Here is a 22,675-nt window from a genome sequence, read left to right on the forward strand (position 1 = left end):
CCAGACTTTGTTCCCACTTGGAGACGATCCATTTTTCTTCTGGATACAAAAAAAATGTTTTGTGTGTCTTTCCAAGCACTCTAAAAGTGACCAGGACTGAAATGGTATCAGTGGGTAGCAGCCATTATGAAGAGACTGACTGCACATTGAATGCGCACTTTAGGGCGACCGTGGCTCAGGGGGTTGGGAAGCGTATCTGTAACCGGAAGGTCGCCGGTTCGATCCCCGGGCTCTCTGTCCTGGTCGTTGTGTCCTTGGGCAAGACACTTTACCCTACCGCCTACTGGTGTTGGCCAGAGGGGCCGATGGCGCGATATGGCAGCCTCGCTTCTGTCAGTCTGCCCCAGGGCAGCTGTGGCTACAACCGTAGCTTGCCTCCACCAGTGTGTGAATGCGAGAGTGAATGAATAGTGGCATTGTAAAGCGCTTTGGGTGCCTTGAAAAGCGCTATATAAATCCAATCCATTATTATTATTATTATTATTATTAATGCAGTGAAAAGTGAAGCTTTCATTCCATACGCACATTACTTTCCAGCATACACAAACAAAAGTTTTCAAACAGAAATACACACTCAAAATCCCATCAGTCTGCAGTTATTTGGCCCAGAAAAGTCTTGTGAGAAATCTCTAAATACTGAGGTCTTATGTTGTGGGGTATAACCTTAATGTGTGTTTTAAAGTTTACCATAGGTGTTAGCAAAGAAAATTTGTGGGATATACTAAGCTCTAGGATTTTCCACCCCCCAACCTGTGCACATCTTAAGCTGGATTTCTAGTTAATGCACAGTTTTTGCAAGGGTCTCACTCCTGGCACCTATTTAGTTGGTTTTGACTCACCACAACTCTGGAGGGATTTATCGTACATGATTGGACAGCATCGCCAGTCAGTCATACTCCAGTAACCTCTACGCAACACTGGAAAGCTTTGATCTTTTTAAAATATGAGACAGAAGCAGGTAAAGTGGGTGGGGAGAAGATTTTCAGTAGAAATTGACATCAAGGTCAGTTCTACAACTTACGGTTTTAATTATTAGCTATTCATGCCAAGAAGTCAAGAGGTTCTTCCATGATATTGTATGTAGATTTTTCGCATTTTTCCTCATTGGAGAAAAAAAAAAAAAAGTACAACAGCTATGACTACTCTAGCACAACTGCTGATTTCATGTATTCAAGACAAGGAAAGGGAAATACCACTGCTACATCTTTAACAAAATGCAAAGACTCATAACTATGTATGGAATTTTACAGGGGGAAATTTTCCTCTGAACAGCCTGCACTATCCTGAAACCGCATGAGATAGAAAGAGATGAGGGGCAATGGGGGGAAAAAAAAAAGACAAAAAAGGGAGATGTAAAGAAGGAAGTGCCAAAGAACACCACATGGGGAAAATCCCTTAGGCCCATCTTTCAATTATCTATCTGGTCCCTGGTGTAGAGATCACACATCCACCAATGCACAAACCCACCCCGCTGCATTTCCATCGGGGAGCACACACAGTAAATGGAAAACATGATTAAGAAAACCAAACCCCGATGTTGATAATAAGATTATATGCACACCATACATGCAAATAATGTCTGTTTGTTATAGAGTTGTATTCTTAACTACAGTCCTGACCAAAAATGCACTTTTTCATATGTATTTTAATGAAATCTTAATGTGTTTATCAACAAAAACAGCACAATGATCACAACTGAATGTTTTGCTTCATAGATTCAATGTGTATTTCGTAGTATATTTTGTGGTTCTACTGGCAAACGAGAAGTGGCAACTAAAAAACTATTTTCTTAGCCGAATAGACAAATAATTAGAGGAAAAGTTTTACATGTGCAGCAATATATAGAGAGAGCTCAAGATGAGCAACGCAGACTGGATTTCTGCACAAATCTGAAAGTTTATCATAAAAAAAACAAACATTGTTGGTCATTACCTTTATTATATTTATCTATGATTCCAACAATTTTGGCCAGTTTTCCAAAAATGCTTTTATCTCACACACAGCTGTTAAGCTGAAGGCCTCTGCCAACTTACATAAAATCCTAGATATCTAATCAGTTGTACTGAGAATCACAGGACGCTTCTAGATCAGAAGCCAGACTGATTAAACAATATCACAAGGGAGTGCTCTTTTACTGAATGTACAGCTGTGATTTGATCACAGGCAGGAGGATGTAGGTTGAATGCCAAAGAGAACCACAACTGTGCTGTAAGTTTCATAATAATTTGTGAAATACAAAAAAATGATAATAATTTGAATGATTTTCTTGCTTGGACATGAAAACAGGAAGACTAACCAATTTCAGATGATTGAAAATCTTTTAATGTATTATTTGTCAGATGTTCCTGCATGCATGCAACTTTTAAGGATACTGAATATGTTGCAGTGTTTTCAAGCTTTTCCCATTTATTTTATGCCAAGGCAAACAGATGATCTAGAATTAGCAAACTAGCAGCACCCTAATATCTTAGTTGTGGCTTAAGTACTAGGTACCATGTCCTTCTCCCTCCAACAGCACATCTGAAGCATTAGATCCCCATATAAATTTTGTCGAGGTTGCAGATCTCCCTCTTCTTTTCCAGATGAAGCAATGAAGCCACAACACTGTACTTTACTTGGTCTTCAAAATAAAAGTTAATATTTCTACTTCTGAGACTAAGCCAAGTTAGTTTGCAGTTCAAAGTCGTGCTGTTATTGCTCTCCTCCGATTTGTGCAGGTTGGCTGATGTCACGTGAGCACAGCTGGAGGTTTACACCAAAGTGTCCAGGATTCTTTCATAACTCACTTTTTTTTCCATTAACAGTTTTTAAGGTCTTAAACTTTTCACCTCAGAAATGATGGTGATCATATTTCCACCAAATGTACCTTAGGGGCACTGATGTAATGCCTCTTGACCAGTCAACTAAATGCTCTACAAGAATCTTTAAAACACAACACATGGTATTATTTTAGCTCTGACTGAAACACTTGGCATTTGACTGACCACTGCAAAAACTGAATTTCCTTCTATAAAAAAACAAAATTATGTTAACCAAAGTATTTAAAAGTTTTCCTTTTTACACATCATATTTCTCAGCCTTCCATCTGTTCACAAACCGTTAAGGATTATTAACATTCTGTATTTACAGTAGGTTTCTAGGCCACAAGCCATAAAATGCAAATCTGGAGCTGTCCCACTGTAATTTGTGAAGACCTGAACAGTATCTTCCATCTCTACAAACTAGATCAGGCTCATGGCCAGGGGCCATAGTCTGTACACTGAATCACTCACACACACACACACACACACACTTAAAATAGCTAACAGCTAGAGGTTGTGCTCTGTGTCTCTCCCTTTTCACCACACCAATAAAGTCTTTGTCAGGCACTTAGCGGTGTTCTAAAAGGAAGCAAAGTGACGGCCAGAGCTGTTCGTCTCAAAGAGTTGTGATATCAGTGCGGGTCTTGGACATTTCTTAAGCCCTCAGTGTTTTCGTTTCTGCTTCCTGCAAGTAAATTTAACTCTGAACATATTTTTCCAAAAAAAAAAAAAAAAAAAAAAAAAATCTGTGGACTGGAATTATGTTTGATGCCAGACAATATTATTCTTCTATCAGGAAGTGTTGGGGACTGTTGGAGCCTTCAGTAATTTCCGTTGTGTAACTGTTAGAGGTAGAGGGCTCTGACAGGAGCTTTTAAGAGGCAGAGAATCCATTAGACAAGGGTCGCTACAAAGTGGCCAACTATTAAAAATGCAGCAGCACCATTATTCCCTGACTGAGCCTACAACTCCTGTCTCCTTCACAGCGTCGCTCTTTATTTCCCTTTGGATCGTTATCTCTTCTTTTTCTTCTTTTGAACTCTTTTTGCTACAGCCATCTGTTCCCTTTTTGATATGTCTCCTTCACATCCCTTTTTTGCCTCTATCCTGCCTTCTCCTTCCCTCCTGCACATATTTTTCTATTACAAAACTGGCAGGGGTGAGCTTCTCTCACCCCTCTGTGCATGAGCTGACCCACTGAAGCTTTTTCATTCCTATTTAACATAGTAAGGCAATGGTCAGCAACCACTACTGTACCGGGACAAGAATAGAACAGCCCACGGAGAATAATAAATGGACATATATGGGTGGTTAGGAGAGTCCCTTTTAAGCAGTAAAAACTACCCAGGCCCAGCAAACTGAACAGATGGTAGGAGAGAGGAAAGGGGAGAGAGAGAGCCCAGAACACAGTGGGATAGGGGCTGGAAAAGCGAGAGAGAGAAAAAAAGGAGGGAGAGTAGAAGGCGGCAACATAAGGCCATTCTCTCTTCTCTTCATTGGCATGCGATGCTATGGAGATCAGAGTTGAAATCTAAACAGAATAGCTGGGTCTTTAAACAACATGCACATAATAATACTGCCGGTTGTAAAACTACAACTGATGCAGGCAGGCAGATGTGTGAGAAGAAACAGGGCATGAGCAGAATGCATGCAAGGCTATAAAGCTTATACCCTCTGTTTACTTTGCACACTAAACACACACTTTTCAACATCTCTGTGTGTGTGAGATGTGTGCTGCATAATTTATGGCGGCTGTTTCTGCTAAGACGAAGTACTTTATATTTGACAAGAGGAGGAACAGAAGCTCGGGAGGAGACGAGGAAAGAAGGGGGAAGGTTATGTGAAATGGATGATGGGTGAATGAGTTAATCAAATTTTTAATGTTCTCTTTGTGTTTACACAATGCAGGGTGTTTTAATGACAGCGAGCTAAGCCGAAAAGAGGTCAGGCATGTTTTGTGTGCTCCGTTTCCCTCCTTCCTTTATGAGGTTTACTCATCACAACAAAGCCAACTACTGACCACATTTATCTAACGCATAATGGGGGGTAATTGAATGTGAAAAGCTCATTTTTGAAGGGACAAAATATTCTATTTAGATGTCCAGGCATGTCCGCATGTGTCATTACTTTGATATCAACTAAATGCTGTTTCTCATTATCCTAATTAAAGCTCCTCGTGTGCCGCTGAGCATATTAGCACACTGATCTGCAGCAAACTAATGATTAGCTGGTTGATAATATGACTTTTTTTTCCCTGTTAGCCTCTCTTATCTCCCTCTTAGTGATTATCATCAAAGATTCACATCCTCAGTCAATCATCACCACAAGCTGCAAAGATTAAAATAAAAAAAAAAATGAATAGCTGCTATAGTTAGAGAGGCATGATGGATAAAGATCAAAGTTCACTAGCAAATTCATGCATACGGAGACAAAAATCATTTGCGTGGTCAAACAGCTATACACGAAAAAGATGAGTGAAATGAAAGCATTGGGGAGCTGAGAAAGACTTGAAAGTTTCTGCATTTTAACTGAAGACAAGCAAGAGTGCTGGCTTATATTTGGAAGTGTGCAGGAATTACGTTAGGTAAAAAGTTAGGTCCATAAATTGTTGGAATGCACAATTATTTTGTGGTTTTGCTTCTGCACACCACCAAAGACTCACAATTAACTGAACAATGAATGACAATCAGTTTCGTGGGCAGAAGAAGCCTGCCATTTAACAATTATCATAGATAGCTGGCCAATGCATTCGATCTTAAGGACTGGAGACTAAAAGAGAAAAAAAAAAAACCTAAAATCGAAATTTACTTGCAACACGAGAAGCGAATGATGGGAAGACTGATATGGACAAGGACAGAAACAATGATATGCTTTGGATCATGAACCGTCAAAGACTGTGGAGACAGTGTTATGGGGCATTGACATGTATAGCTGCCAGTTGAACCAGGCCACTAACTGTATACTGGTAACTGATGATAGCAAACAGGGCTGCACTCTCGTGTTCAGCCAAATATTGCAAAAATAATAGAACACTGTAAATATAAATGGACTGGTTGTTATATAGCGCTTTCCTACTCTACTGCATACAAGCCTCAGTCACCCATTCATGCAAGCACTTTTTTCTATGCCTAAGTGTTTTCTATCCAATAATTAGACTCTGATGAAGGCATCAGGATGAACTTGTTCAGTCTTGCCTAAGGATACCAGACATTAAACCACCAACCTCCCGATTAATAGACGACCTTCTCTACCTCCTGAGCCAGATCGAGCAGTACAAATAAATAATGACCCAAAGCATTCTGCAAAAGCAACCCAAGAGTTTCTCAAGGTAAAGGAAATGGGATATTGTTCAATGGCTAAGTCAGTCGCCTGATCTCAACCCAACAGGGCATGCTTTTCTAGTATTAAATCCAAAACTGAAGGGAGCAGCAACTGCAGGTGGATGCATTAAAAGGCCTTGCAGCATCTTAAGGGAGGAAACAGACAATTTGGTGATGTCTGTGGGTTCTAGACTTCAGGCAGTCATTGTCTGGAAAGGATTTTCATCCAAGTATTAAAAAGAATCTTACTTTTAAAATTATATTAGTTTGTCGAGTTTCTTTTGAGCCTCTAAAATTGGGGCCTGTGTGTAAAAATGGGTGTAATTCCTCAAAGGTTGACGTAAACTATTTGAATTAAAGCTGAAAGCCTGCACTTCATCTTGATTGATTTAAGAAATCCTTGCCTTTCTCCATCAGGTTATGGAGCTAATTTAATCTGTTACAGTGTAACAATATTAAAGGTATGTAACACGAAGTTAAGAAAATCTGCCTTGTCAAAACTAAAAGTCGTGTGTCATGAATGCCATGTTTCCTCTTCTTAAACAGGAGAGATGTCAGTTTTTGTTGTTTTTGCTAAATTTGCAGTGACACCACCACAACCTCAGGAAAACACTCAGGAAATTACAGCAATAATAACAAGCTAAAATACTTTGCACATTTTGTTAGGGATTTTTGCAGTCTTCATTTCTTAAAAAAAAAAAAAAAAAATCCTTTCATTAAATAATTGCAACTATTAAGCAATACAACAAGCATAGAAAATAAAGCAAATGAAACCAGCTCACAAGCGCAATCAGAAAAATCCGAAACATTGCTTATATTCAAGAATGGCAGATTTGAGCTTTAGTCCCTCCAGCAACAACACACACACACACACACACACAGGTTAAATTTTAACAAATCACACAGAATCTAACAGTGCAGCTGCACTTGTGCATTAACCCTCACCCTGATCCCCTCACACCCTCTTACAGCCATGATTAAGGGCCACTGGGCTCACATAAGAGGCCATGCTATCACTCCCCACACCCTGCTAATGTACACCAACTGTACCTATAGCCCATTATGGAAGCAGAGCAAGAGTAAATTTCCGTTTAACAGCCGCGCATTTACACGCACTCCGTCATCTGCCCCATTGTTAGTTTAAGCCAGCCATTTCATAACTGCCTCTATGTGAAGGTGGTGCATGTGTGTTAATGACAGTGAGGAAGTGTGTAGGTTTAAAGACTAGTACTGCAGGGCAGCGAAGGCAAACTACATGTGTACACACACACACAATTGATTTCCAGAAAGGGAGAAGCTCCTCTTGCTGGAATCAAGATTAATAAGAAGCCCATCAGATCAGTTAGCAAAAGTAGGAGGGAAAGAAAAAAAAAAAAAAAAAAAGAGGGGAAGAGATGGAAAAAGATATCTGTAAATTAGGAGAAAGTAACGAAGACGGCACACAATACATACTACACATACTACCAGTTTAGTCTCTCTGCTTTTGTCCTCTGTACACAAAGGAAAGAAGACAGAAAAATACCTGCACAGCTACATTTCCACCCAACAATCCTCTACCCCTGCCCGATATAAGTCAGAGTAGAAGAGCCGATCCAACACAAGGCTGTTGTCAAGGTCCATATAGACGTATAACTAAGCCTGAACTTCTATGGAGAGTTAGACGTGCGGGTGCACGCACACTCTAAGAGGACTGTTCTTCTGTCTTCTGGGACATGGGGGGCTTTCATGACAGCAAGCTGCACTGAAAAGGGGTCAGGCACGGGGGGGGGGGGGGGGACTCATTGTTCAGAGGCCACACACGCGTGCGCGCACACAGAGTCACTTTACCTCACACAGGATAACACGCCCACACTTATCCACACAAAAGTGAGCAAATAAATTCAGTTCACACTCATACATGAATTGACAAAGTTGCAGGCTCATGTACAGTCACGGATACTGGTTTTATTTGTCTATGAATGCATACGTGAACACACACCCTTTCGGCTGTGCTTGCAGTGTGAGTGTACTCTGGGGTAGGTAGGATCCAATTTGATATGACCTTGACAGCAGAGAGAGGTCTGGTGGAAGAGAGGGATGGAGTGTGAGGAATGAAGTGATGGTTTCAGTCAGATGCCTGTTGCAAATAGTTGTGAGAAATGAGATGACCTTGAACTGACTGAGATAAATAATAGAACAAGCCACAGCAGTGTGACACAGTGACATCTGTACACGTAAAACGGGCATGCATCAAGTGTTGAAGTTAATCTAACCTACGTGTTCATGCAGCATAGTACGGTGGAATAAAGCAACAAATCACAGTCAGTTTTATTAGACGGCTCCAGATTTACAGATATGCTAGGTATCGGCACAGAATTTAAAAAGTAATCTTTTAAGTTCAACGTGAATTTACTTCGATCATAACAACAAGCGTAAATGCACAGCAGTTAAACACAAAATGAACACTGTCAAAAACTCATTCTGACAAAAAAAAAAAAAAAAGGTTTGTTAAGATGATAAATTCAAATAGGGGGAACAAATTATTGAATTCATCTGGTATAAGAAAAAAAATAAACAAGAGTGCCAAGAGACAATCACCATCTATAGCCTTTAAGTTTCTTTCATTAAAAGGAAAATTAAAAACATGTTTCATATTCTCTACTAGCAGACGTGAATTTTCTGGTGCAAATTAGCAAACAGAAAGGCGCGCTTATCATTGAAGACGTTTATTACAAGCAAATCACAGATGTGCATTAACAAACAGTTCTCAGCTTCTGTTTGTTCGTCTTGAGCACGCTCTTAAAAACATCAGACAGATCCCAGATGTGAATGTGTGCAGCACTGAGATCAGCAGATAAGTGGGTAATGTCGACACGCTGCAAATACAATCTGCATGTGTCATCTGTAAACGCATCCCTCAATTAAATAGGAAAAAAATCTTAGACTTCATATGGTGAAGCCAAATAGCTGTTAAACTGGAAGTATTGAAGCCTTGGACTACAATACCTTTTAGTCATTGTGAGATGACCCTTTTCTTAGAGTTCATGTGCCCAACATGTGAACATGAACAAAATCTACCCATCCCTGCATTAGTATACTGATCAACCAGATACTTTGACTAGTTAAGACATGCTTTGGTTGATCAGTATCAGTTATACAGAGCCTCAAAAAGTTTAATTGTTTAGTGGACTCCACCAGCTTTGATCTGTATAGTAATTGTCCACAACTTGTTGCAGTGAGGCATGCAATATAAAAAGTTAACGAGCAGTGAAAAAAGTCTTCCATGTGGAACCATTTCAATTTACAAAATGAAAGCAGACCAACATGCACTTGTGATCTTTGAGACACAAGAGAAACACTAGAAAATTTGTAAAGTCTCTTCTTTGTGGTCAATATTTTGTGCTCAAATGGACACTTGCACTTTTGCTTTTTATTTTGTTAGTAAGAGAGTCATTTGGGTATTTTAAGGTAAATCCTCTATAACCTGCATCAAGACTTCTCTAGATGCTTACTGAGAATGAGCGCAGGAAAGCGGTAATTGGGAGGGTAATTCGACCAACAGTGTCTGGAACTCCACATAAACGTGTTGCTGTTGGCCTGCAAACGCACCGTGCAGTTTTTGCTTGGCTCACAGTTCAACATATTTTTAACAGCCGAGCAATAATTTTCTTACCTGTTCTTCCCACACTCTGTCCACCAGTAGCATGATCTCTCTATTCTCATAGCATTCTACTCCCACACTTTTTCATTGCCTCTCTCACCATCGCTCTTGCCTGACATGTACATATTTACTAAATATTGCAGCAACCTGCCAACTCCTCATATTTACTATCATGACAAAAGAAAAAAAAAAAAAAAAAGACAGTCGCACACACACACACACACGAATCAGAGCAGACAGAGGGAATGGCGGGTGATATGATGCAGGAGCTATCGATCAGGCCCTTCGTAACCCATTTTCTGCCTTCTCGGTGGTAGAAGAACCAGTACATGTCAGTGCGTGCATGTGTGAAATGAATTTATCAAGATGCTCTGTGTATGCATTCTATGCGAGCGCGAGAATACTGGGAAGAATACTGGAAAACTGAAAGAGCGGAGGGAAAAAAGAAATAAACTGAGCTTGTTTTTCTGCATTCTAGGTAATCCGAGAAGTAAATCAGGTTCCATCAATCATTTCTACAACATATAATGGGTGAGTTGCATGGACTAGGGACTGCCAGAGAAGGGAGGGGTACAGGGTGGAGTTCTCAGGGTGGTGGGGGTTGGGGGACAAAGTAGGAGGGAATATAAGGATTGAGGGAAGGATGGGCCTCCTGCCCTGAACTTGAACTTGGAGCTGGTGGGGTCAGAGAAGGGAGGAAAGGGTCAAGCACTCAGCGCAGCTGGAAAAGGAAATCCAGTTGAGTGACATCAATATCTCCCAGCTTAAAGGCAGATGGGGGACAAGGGACACGGTGCTATTTAGCAAGCTCTGTTCCAAGACAATCCCAGCATATATACACTGATGCTCGTTTTACCATCATTCAGTGTTTGCTGGTTTTGTAAAACACAGGCAAGAATGAATGCCTGAGATACGCCACAATCACTCTTTGGATCCTGATGCACAGACTTAGGAACGTGACCCAACAAAGGTTTGGGGGGAAAAAAAAAAGCAACAACAACTTCGACACTCTGGACTGATTCGCACTGGTTAGGAAAGATTTAAAGAGATACAAGACATGGAAGGCGAAACTTTAAAAGGGGAGTTGAAGAGTGCAATTTTGCAACAGTTTTAAGACGAAGCGCTGATCTACATTTGCAACACAGAAACACAATAAGTCAAACCTTGCTGACCATCTTACCTTGGTCTGGAGATAGTGGGGGTAGTAGTAGGTGTAGTGGGGGTACATTGGCTGCTGTTCCAAACGTTTTCCCATGTAGCTGGAATCCAGTTGAAGGTCCTGGAGGCTGATCACTTCCAAGGGGATGGCCTGAATTCTTTAAATGACTGCTTCCAAGAGTGGGGGATGAAGAGAGAACGCTCTCCTCTCACTGGTGAAGGTGATACACGCGCAGAAGGAGGAACGGATAGAAGAACAGGTAGTGCTTGAGATTTTAGTCCGTCTACTTGTCTGAGAGCTCAAAGGGAATCTCACAGAACCATTCCTTGCGTGGGTCTGGAAAGAGATTCCGGAGTGGCAGCAGAAAGAGGTTTGGGGAGAAGGAGGTGTGGAGTGAGGAAAGGAAGATATGAAAGGATAGCAGAAATACGGGAAACAATAGAGGGAATTGAAAAGCCTGACTGAGAGGGGGGGAAAAGCAGAGGGAAGAAGAAGAGGATGATAAGGAGGAGGAGGGATGAACGGCTGGGTTTCGGTTGCCGGTTCCCTGCACACTCCGCTCTAAAAATTAGACTCACTCTTCTTCTGTGCTGCCCTGAACATGCCCCTCAATTTGCTTTCCAGTGTCTTTCTCTTGTCTCTCTCCAGCTCTCTCTCTCTTCCTGTGTATCCGTTTCCCTGTCTCGTTCTTCCTCCCCCTCTCTTGTGTACCAGACGAGACCCTGATCCCTCTGGGAGCTCGGCTGTATCCTGGAGAACACACGCTGTCCTCTTCTCTATCCTTAAAAGACAGTGAAATCAGCGATGAACTCACACATGGATGTGGAGCTGGGGAGAAAAGAGGAGGAGGAGGAAGAGGAGGCGGAGGAGGAGAGAGGGTGGTCTAGAGCTGAAGCTGTGACTGCCTTTTTTTTTTCCTCACTCCCTCCCTCTTTTGTTAAGCTCCGGGGATAGATAGGTAGATACTGCTGAAGCCCGGCGTGGAGGATGAGCAAAAAGAAAAAGCCGTGGTGAAAACTCCTCTAGCTGAGGAAGAAGCAGATGGCGTTATCCAGACGTGCACTCACACAGAGGAAAATCCCTTCTGATCCACAAGGTGCCCCCTCCAACTCTCTTCTCTTCCCCTCTCTTTCTTCTCAAGCTCACTCCCTGACGGCTTGCTTCCCACTGCGCCTGGCAGCCGTCACTGTGTGTGTGGTGGAAGTGGTGGCGGCAACAGCGGTGGTGGAGGTGGTGGTGTGTGCGTGCGTGCGGTATGTGTGTGACTGTGCATGTAACTGAGAGGGGAGTGTGTTTGTGTGGCTGTTGGCGTCTGCTCCACTGTGCGTGCTGAGGCATAGAGGGGCTCGGCTCAGCGCAGCTATGCTCCTCCCTCGCTCTCTCTCTTCCTCTCGCTGTCTGGCTCTCTCGCCCTCTGTGTTTATGATGGAACTATAGAACAGTGGGAGTGGCTGGTCCTGCCCTCTTCCAAGCCCTTGTTAGTGTGTGTGCTAAATAGAATATGAAAAAAAGAGACCGATAAGGGCTGCTCAGCTTGAAAGGTGGAGGTGGGTGGCGGTGTGAGCTGGGGTGAAGAGTGCAAAGAGGATACGTAAGGAATATTATTTGGAAAACAGAGAGGACCCCCTGCTGGCACCCTACAGGCGCAGCAACAATTGAGCAGCAAAATGGTCATTTTTCACTACATGTACGTGATTAATTAATGCCATCCTGGTTTAAACAGACTGTTGAGATTATCTAATATAACCAGCAGAGATAAATTAATACATAAAAGCTTATAAGCTTAAAACAGTCCCTTCCAAACTGCACAGGATGCCTTGCTGCACACAGCAATGCTACTTTCACACATGTCAGCAAAAGGGCCCGACATGGAGGGTGTATGTAGTTCAGTGGTTGTATGGCACAGTGACCCACTGACACAGTGCTGCCTGTTATGTGATGTAACCAGGTTTAAGTAGTGCTCTTACATAAGCAAAGTGAGCCATGCATGAAAAGGCTGCTCTGCCCTCTGACTACAGCTCTCTGTGAGAAAGAAAGATACAAGGGTTGGCAGACAATGCACTGCAGTGGAAAGAGGGGGCACAAGAACAGAAAGCATACATGAAAACTCTTAGATAAGAGCTTCATTTCTTGTGGGCAATTAAACTACTTTACAGCCTGTGATGCAAAAACACATTAATATTGTGGGCTCCTCTAAGAGCCATTTGTCACTATGCCTACATGTACATCAATTTTTTCATACCACTCTCCACAGGTTTGAGTGAGTCGTGCAAGTTATAAGCAAGTCGGGCTAATCTGGTGAGTAGAGAAGTCATTGCTCTGGTCAGTTAACTCAAATAACATTCGGCCGGTCTACCTTAGTTTACACTCACTGTAGTCATAAAAAAGAGTTTTGCTCTGAAATTCTAATATAGCTTTATTCTTTGAACATCTTTTGAAGACGAAACCGTTTTCCTACGTAACAGCTTCTGACCATATAAGGTTTTCATAATAGCAGCGATACTGGTCAGGACAAACCAGTTAAGCAAAACTGGATAACCAAAATTATATTTTTTACCTTAAATATATACTGTAGCATCTCCCTCTCTGGTTTAAAGGGAAACTTCAAGTACTTTACTAAAACTGACTGTTGAACTATTCCCATTGTCACAGAGTATTTTTTGGCAGTAGTGGTAAAGACAGCAACCCTCGTCTCTACTACTACTAACATAATGTTTGAGAAACATGGCTCTCCACCAAAGACTATGAAAGTTAATTGGTCCTTGAAATTACTGAATACATATTATTGACCAAACCAATCCCTGTTTTGTTGTTTTCCCCATAGTTCACGAAAGTGGAAAACCCAAGAGGAGAAAATGATGTTTATGCTCCTGCTTTTCTTCACCTTAAGGATACCCGCAGCCTTAGATACTCAATATTTACAAGTAGAATGGGTGGTAGAGCCTTCAGATTCCAGGCCTCTCTTTTGTGGAACCAGCTCCCAGTTTGGATTTGGGAGACAGACACCATCTCTACTTTTAAGTATCTTGAGGTAACTGGTTGATATGTGGTGCTGTAAATCACCCTGAAACAAACTTTTGTTTTGGGCTGTTTAACGTCAAAATTGTGAAGACACGTGCATTCATGCGGTTTTCCCCTGCAACAGACTGGTGATAGAGTGGCTAAAGGCTGGTGCACCATGCTTCTTGCCTAAATAAGGACATGCTACAAAAAGAAATGGACAAACAAGGACTGTTTTTTCTATGCCTAACATTCAGACACACTCATTGTTTGTATGCATCAGGAGTAATTGAGTTCAGCATCTTGCTCTAGGATACTTCGACATGCAGAGTAAAGATGCCAAGAATCTACCCACCGCCCTTAGCAGCAGACCTGCAACATGTATGTACAGACATCTTCAGAGGATGAACATAAACACTGCTCCATACATAAGAGATGGGTAAAAAATTCTATACCACTGATAACGATGATCTTTACAGCCTTTTGTGGACCAAGCACACTCAGGTCAGAGTTTATGCACTTCTGAACCCGGAGAACTTTTTATAGTTCTGACTTTCGGATGAACTATTCTCTTGTGTCCCGTGTCCAAAATGCAGGAATTAGAGACCACTGTAGTGTTAGAACTCAGTTTTTATTGTCCTCTTTTAGCTCTTACTAAAGAGAAGGTACAAAATATGAGTTCTTACTGACATAGGCGTAGTGTAATTGGTATAGATTTAAGTGTAGGGTGACTGGTTGAACACACTGATGCAGCTCCAGCAGCCACTGCCAACATACTACCCATGTTAACAAAAGCTCTTAACACAGTCCTTAAAAATGGAAGAAAAACACAACAAAGTTAATGTCCAAGGTTTGTGGAGTGTGTATACAATAAATGAAATGAAGGGCAACTTTGACCCAGTATGAAATATTCTAAATCTTCACTACCAATTACACTGAACTCCCCTATAGTCATCCACCACACAGGGAAGCAATGTAGAAAGAAAACAGAGGATGAAACTGGATAACGAGGAAATAAAAGAAGAGGTTATGCTGCATCACCAACTGCTGGCCAGCTATAACATCCAATTTCTCTCAGCAACGCAAAAACAAACATTAAAAAGGTTTGTTGTTTCCAGGGAATTTCCCCAGTGGGTATTTACCACCAGGTAGTCCTCAGAACTGCTTGGTCAAATAAAGCTCTTATTAGGATCTAACTGGGTTTTCAAGAGTTAATTGAGGAAAATCTTACCGGGTCTTACCTTAGCACTGATGTGTGAATGCAGGTCTGAGTCAAAGTCTGCAACACAGTTCTAACCTTTCATCGTGCCTGTAGGCAAGCCTGAATTCAGCACTGTAAATCACTTTCGTCTGCCTTGTTAACCATTTGACAAATTGAGCTTGTTTATTCCGATTCTGAAACAAATGTGTCATCAGGAGTGCACACATTTATTTCAATACAATAAGAGTGTTAGGTAATCAAAATAACTTGATTTTTACAATTGTGTTTTCGTGCAAATGTAGGTGATGTTTAAGAATTGTTTTTGCATGGTTTAGTCTTCAAATTTGCTTATATACTGTCAACCACTTAGTTTTAGACTATATTTCTTCTAAAGAACCTGTGATTATTCATTACAGTAAATTATTACTAACCATAAAATCAAATTCTTTTCAACCCAACGTAATCCTGGAAGGTAGTAAGTCATCAGATAAATGGCTGCTCATCTTACAGTGTGTATGATGTACTTGAAATGGGAGACAAGTGACTCAGATTGAAGTCATTAGCCGACAAGCAATTAAGCACAAGTACAAACCATCAAGATTTCTCTTTTGCATGAAGAAAACAGGTTCCTGCTTTGACACACACTCTTCAATTAAAAAGAAAAAAGTTAAGTTAAAATATGATGCCACATATTTTTATAACCATATATTTCTATGAGGCTTAGAAACAATATTCCTCTGAGCTGAAGGCTAACATTGACATTCCTCTACTGTTATAGCATGCTAGCACCTGTTAATGTTAGGCTCAAAAGGTCATTTTTACTATAGTTGCTTTCAACTTTAACAGTGCTGGACTTTGCTACATTACATTTGTAACATTAACCATGGCAACTATTCTGGCAACCAGGACATCCTGGTTAGCATCCAAGCTAAAGCAGCATCACCAACTCTCACACTCGTTTTTTCCTCACACTCAAAGGAAGAGGCCATAAAGTCTTTTTTAATGTGCGAATGGCAACTTTCATATTTTAATAACACCACTTGTCCATAAACAACAAGGCATCGGAGACAGTTTAAACACTTAAACTTTCCGAAGGATAATAAAGAAGCTCTAGATGATTCATGCAATCCAGGTTTAACAAAATGTTAATGAGGCTTGAAGGGTAGTTTATTGCTGTGTGTGTAGGAGTCTCTAGACATGATCCATTTTAACATCCCCAAATTGAGAGACTTTCATACATTTCTGCTCTAAAATCAACTGTCAGGAGCAAACAGTAACTCCTGAACACTTTTCTATACCAGACAGGTGAGTCTGTAGTATATAAAAAAAAAAAAAAATCATTTGCATTAATGATTATTGTATCATTATAATGTGCCTTATCTGTTTTAGTGTAATCATAAAAAAAGAAAATTGCAACAGGTATTCAACAATTTCACAAGTTTAGGAAACTAAACTGGCTCAACAGTTTTATTAAAAGGAAAGCTGATTTGAGCAGATAATTTTGGGTAGTTTTCACAGAATTCTATTCCATCATGTCCAATCTTGAACAATTTCAAATGATCAAATCACTATTTTTATTATGTTGGGGAAATAAAACAAGCGATTTGTGAGAAACTGCCAGCGGCAGAAATTATATAAGTAGACCTTTAAAGAGCATCCATTCCCTGTCAGACTCTCACACACAGTGTTTGATCGAGTAAGGTTGCACATTCATTCAACACCATGCGCAGAATGCCAAAAAACAATGCATACAAGGAGCCAAGGGATGTGTATGTGTGTACTATCAGTAGCATACCAACCGAATGTTTCATGAATTCTTAAGATTCTGCTGACACTGAAGTTTACGAAAGAGAGGGAATTGATTCCTCCACAACTGCATAGTTCTATTATGAGCAGCACAATCTTTACATCTCACTCCATACGCTGCCAGAATAAAGCTTCCTAATTACCTTATCCAGTGACAGGACAGCCTTAATTACTATAGTAAGTTCACGCCAGTTAATTGTCTTAATTTTAATATCAAACAGACTTATAAGCACAATCTAATTCTCAGCCAGTTTCTACAGACTGAATGTGTCCCTGCTGCATCTGCATTTCTTAACAAAAAGGACATTGTTCTAAGGATTTTTCCAAGTCCAATGTTTAACAAATAACAGACATCAAAGCAGTTTGTAAATGGAGCAGGAAAGGACATGCTGTGTCTCAGGGATGCGTTTCTCTCATCACTGACCACCAGATGTATAACAAACACTGAGCCACAAAAGAGAGAGAGGAAAAAAAAGGAAGTAAAAACAAGAGTCAAATCCTTACATGTTAGTTCAGATACAGCTGGAAAAATACAAGAGGTCATATGATGATGATAGTCCTCTACAGAAGCTGCACTGGTAGGATTCAGGAAAAACACTTGCCAGGATATCACCACGCACGCGCACACACACAGTGGTATTCGCACACAGCAGATTTACAGTGGTAAATGGACTATTACATCCAATTGCCACACACAGCATGAGGAAATTCGTCTCATTGTGAGTCTCCTGAGATACAAACATGGGGACTACACAGAATGCAGAATAAACGGTTTCTTCAATCCAGGAACTCAAAAGGGAAGAAATTAGACCTAAAGAAATGATATCATTGGCATTGTGTGTTTGGATCTACGCCACATTCTGTCAACTGTTTTTTGCACATTGTCAGTACTGCAGATGATTTTAAAGAAAGTGAATATTTTCCTGAATTGGCAACTGTAACACAGGTAAGGCTGGTGGTTTTATAACCTGCTCTTCCTCCCCCCCCCGATACCTCAGATTGCTCCTGCTGTGTGATGATGTAGGACACAAAGACTGATCCAAGCCTCTAATGTAGCAGCCAGGAAAGACCAAAAGTTACACATCTCACCTGCAATTCAAAACTTCCCTGCTGAGTTACTGCATTGATTTAATTTGCCACTCATCTATTTCAACTGGGTCTCTTTTATGTACTAATTTATTTATTTATTTATTTTAAATACAATTGTAAATAATGTGAATATACAAATAAAATGTCTTAAAGTTAATATCTAAGTCTTGAAATTTAGTGAATCTTTACACCTTCCCACATTCTCAAAGACTTCTTTAATAGCAGAGGTAAGTAAAGCCACACACTGCCTCGAAGTATTGATAAGAAGTAAGATTAAGTGCTAAACCCAGTCAATGGGCTACCAACGTATATTGTAAGTATTGTAAGTATTACTGTAAGTTGGAATGAAATAATTCCAGAAATTTAGCAGTCAATACAAATACCAGTATAATTACACAATTTTTCATACCCAATTTGATACATAATTATTATTCCATGTACCTGAACATAAAATCCTCGATTAAAAAAAAATAAAAAATGGATTTTTTTTTTTTTTTTTTTTTTTTTAAATGAATGGCATGGTTATAGCACACCATTTAAATGCTAAGATTCTGCTCACAGGACAAGTTATTTACATTAAATTATCTTAAACATTTATATGACATGAGCCATTACAAATATTATAGCCTATGAGATGTAGCTGACTTTACAACTGCAATGCCAGCTTTCCCAACCTAAATGGAAATGCATGCTTCGCAGTAACATAAGGAGGATGATCATTTGGATGTTGCTGGATATTGACTGAAACTCATTCACCTTGAAATCTGTGAATAAATCAGGTAGTTGGGTTTTTAGGTGCTTTACTAAACCTAATGTTTATTGTATATTTCCTTTTAGGGATCAGTTATTCCCCTTTGCATTTTGAGGTGGATGACCAAAGCATTTCAATACCCAACTCTTACTGCCTTCATCAACAAGTCAGGTTGGCACCATCTTGGCAGCTGCAGTAGTCACCATTGTCCATTGTAGTTTTTACTGTGTTTATGGTCATCCTTCTTCAGCACGTGTAGAGGCTAGAACACTTGTATAAAATTTTTTTTTTTTTTTTTAACTAATTTCAAGGGTCCCCATTATGTAGCTATTATATTGTTGCTCTGTTGCCAAGGAAAGTTATTTTGTGTCTGGTGTAATGTCAGGTAATGTGGAGAAAGCTTGGCGCAAAAAGAAAATAAATGCAATTTTCAATAATTATTTCCTACACTAATATTGAATGTATTGACAGTCATTTTGGCTTTGATTATGTTGTCTGGGTTTATACTGAGAAATGTTACAGGATGATACTAACCAACACTTGTCTTTAATCAGCAAAAATGCCTGTAGGCTTACTGGGGCAGTGTCGGCTCAGACTAGCTCAGATTCTACTCTTTCTTATAACAGATACTAGTTGTTAGATTTGGTTCATCCAAATACATGGAATTTTAAGTAATGTAAGATCTTATCTAAAGTATCCTGACGCTTTGGAGAAGTACTGACAGACAGAATGCATGACTCTGTTAGTGCAGTAGCTGTACTGTGCTGTAGGTAGTCTAATCGTAATGTAATGTTCAGCCTGAAACTAATCACATACAGCACCTCTAAATAAATCAGGAAATCATCTTCAGTTCTACGACACAAATAATGGGATGGCTGTAGCTCAGTTGGTAGAGCGGGACACCTACTCACCGCAAGATTGGTGGTTCAATCCCAGTCTGTTCTAGTCTGCATGCCAAATATCCTTGGGCAAGATACTAACCCCATGTTGCCCTCCGATGCATCCATCAGAGCGTGAATGTGAGTGAATGTTAGATAGAAGCACTAAAAACCTTAGATAAGTGCTTGTGTGAATGCACATGATTGGGTGAATGCACAAGTTGTGTAAAGCGCATTGAGTGCTCAGTGAGAGTAGAAAAGCGCTATACAAGAAACAGTCCATTTACCATTTACCAACTTTAAGTATTTTTACTTAAGCATCTATGATAGCAAGTGACACTAGCAAAAATATTCTGAAATATGAGGCACAGCATTTTTAAATGGACAACAGCAAGAAGCAGATTAAGAACAGAGGACACACGTTAATGTTTCAGGCAATGAGACAGGCAGACAAGCTAGTGGAGAGATTGTGTTACAGTATATAGGAAAAATTCCAAACCATCTCCACTGCCATAAGGCCATATGAAATATCACTTCAAACCAATAACCCCTTGTACAACAGTGTATGCTTCATTACATGACTGAATCAAAACTGTGACAAATCACCTTAGGCCCCTTTGCAAATCCCACTCCTCCCATGCTCTTTTCTTCTCCCTCCCTCTCCCCTCCCATCTCAACAGTAAGGGATGGCTCACTTTAACAGCGATCATCATTTTATTAAAAATGAAAAAAAGAGCAGCGCGTCAGTGGATTCATTTTAACAATTATGCAAATCAGACAGGAGATGAAGCTTTTATTAATGTTAGAGAAGTGTTGCATCAGATACTGCAGAAGTTCATTAAGTTACTCCTGCTGAAGATGAACACATTCTGATTAGTTTCACGTCACTGTGGTCTGTATCACATTATCTCCCTGGGCTGTGTCAGCGCAAAACTCCCCATGGATCTTTTGCTCCAGTAATATATGCACACGGGGTGGTACTTCACAATTAAAAGTGCACAAGTTGGATTAATACCAAGATGTCTTCTGTGTTTTGTTGTGGTATCACAACATAATATAGGGGGTCGATTTTGTACCTCCACTTCTTCCACTTTATGGAATAATATATCACTCATAATTCATTCCCAGTTTTAATCATCCCCGTCCTTCAGTCACTGCACTCTTGCAAAAAATGATGCCAGTCTACCTGGCTCTCTCCAGCCCTCTCTTTCTCTGTCTTTCTGTGCAGGTACAGGGCATGTGAGGTGGTGGACTGTGACTGACTGACTAGAGCCCATGCTTGCTGTGGCTTCGAGGGGTAATTAATTTCAGCAAACGACCGCCACGTCTGTCGACTTTTATAAACGACCGTTTACGCGCTATGGACAATTTAACCACTCCACTGAGCCCGCCTTGACAGAGATGAGTAGAGAGATGTAGGAGAGGAAAGGATAGACGGGGGGGGGGGGGGGGGGGGGGGAGGGGATGGGGACCACGCTGCTAGGTGACTGATGGGAGATTTAATCAATAGAGTAAGCACATTTACTCTCATGATGCTCACCCAACATCCATATTCATAGTGTTAATTCTCTTGACGCCTACGCTGTTGCACACCACACAAATTATAATGCATGAAGGATTTCACTACATCTCATCCGGCCTCATCAAAGGCCAGTATCATCACTGCTAATTACGTGTTCCACAGTGGAATAAACATCATTGTGGTACTCTAGTCAAATGACACTACTCTAGATCTAAGCTTAATTTGATAACCAAAATGACTGTCTTCATCTGTATCCTGGCACAGACACCTGAACAGACCAATTTTCTGCTTATTAATGTCACTGCCCATATTTGGAATCATTGGAGAAGAGGGAGGGGGGAAAAGGCAGCTTTGTCACAATAATGTCCTCCTTTTCAACAAAATGACGACATCTGAACTTTTTGTTAAAGGAAATGTTTGAATTGGCTGTGACTCGGCTGTGATAGTACTGAACAATGTCTGGTTACTGTTTGCTGTAATTACTTAAATCCAGACATCATCTCTTAAGTCTGAAGAATAACTGCTCGGGCAACCTCCACCCAACTATTCACCGTTGCATCCTTGAAATATAGGCTGCACCACTCGGAAAATACAGCTGAATCTACAAAGAACTCTAGCCCTTTATTAAAGGAGATACAAACTACATTAATTACCATAAGAAATTAGATAAACAGATAACGTATTGTGATTTTTGTAGCTAATTAAATATACAGCATTTTTTCTGACTGTCTCGACCTATAAGCATATCCAGGAGTGCAAGGACATACCGATTTCAGAAAGATGCCATTTTGCATGCTGCAGTAACTAGAAAGACAATGAATCACAAAAGGACAAATAAAATCATTCTCATTTCTTTCATTTGGATTTTCTTTTCAGCCATGTAGGAAATTGCTCCTGGTTTTTATAGACAGAGATGGAAGCTGTCAGGGTCCATATTCTATATTCACCTCCTTTACATTTCTACTCCAAATATGACCCGCTTACAATTTTCTGCACCCTCCTAAAAGGTCAATAACACTAAAACAGCTTGGTTTTCTCAGTGCAAGACTGTTTTTATAACTTAGCAGCATGTAACACTGCTTTCTTCCCCCCTCTGAATTTCCAGAGACCAAGACGTGCAGAGCCATACCGCAGTCATTCGGCACTCTGTCAGCTGAGTCCTGTGAAAACCGTAGTGTTTGCCTCTAACACTATCAGGTTGCCAGACTATTAGCACTGCAGCCCCACTCTGCTTTGTTCCCCTTGCCAAAGCAAGTTACATGGCTCGCCTCGATGTCAGTGTTTTCACAGCTAGACATATATTACTGTGTGACATCAAGCCCAGGGGCTTATTGATCTGCTGGATTGTATGACAGGACCCTTTATGGCATTTGCTGGAATGTATGACAGCAGTATGCCTGCCTCAATACTTGGCAGGGATAACTATAGTATACCACAGTGTAGAACAGACTAGTGGAGCCATATGAGGGGCCTGCGGCAGCTAGTGTTTCCATAGCTACTGTGGGCGG

At 40.6% G+C, this 22,675-nt stretch overlaps 1 protein-coding gene across 4 annotated transcripts in view; it reads right to left on the reverse strand.

Moving 5' to 3' along the window:
- rbms3 (RNA binding motif, single stranded interacting protein) overlaps positions 1-22,675 on the reverse strand; it is a 164,682-nt gene that overhangs the window by 111,489 nt on the left and 30,518 nt on the right. For 3 of the 4 annotated variants that reach the window (XM_084942679.1, XM_084942677.1, XM_084942678.1), the window contains exon 1: positions 10,942-12,256. The exons of the other annotated variant lie outside the window; for it this stretch is intronic. In XM_084942679.1, the coding sequence (XP_084798805.1) occupies positions 10,942-11,016 (75 nt within the window). In that variant the 5' untranslated portion in view covers positions 11,017-12,256. Of the gene's footprint in view, positions 1-10,941; positions 12,257-22,675 lie in introns of those variants that run through there. 4 annotated transcript variants of the gene reach the window in all.

Source organism: Perissodus microlepis, chromosome 11 (genome assembly GCF_051167445.1).
Source record: "Perissodus microlepis isolate ML-2025 ecotype Zambia chromosome 11, ASM5116744v1, whole genome shotgun sequence".
NCBI lineage: Eukaryota > Metazoa > Chordata > Actinopteri > Cichliformes > Cichlidae > Perissodus > Perissodus microlepis.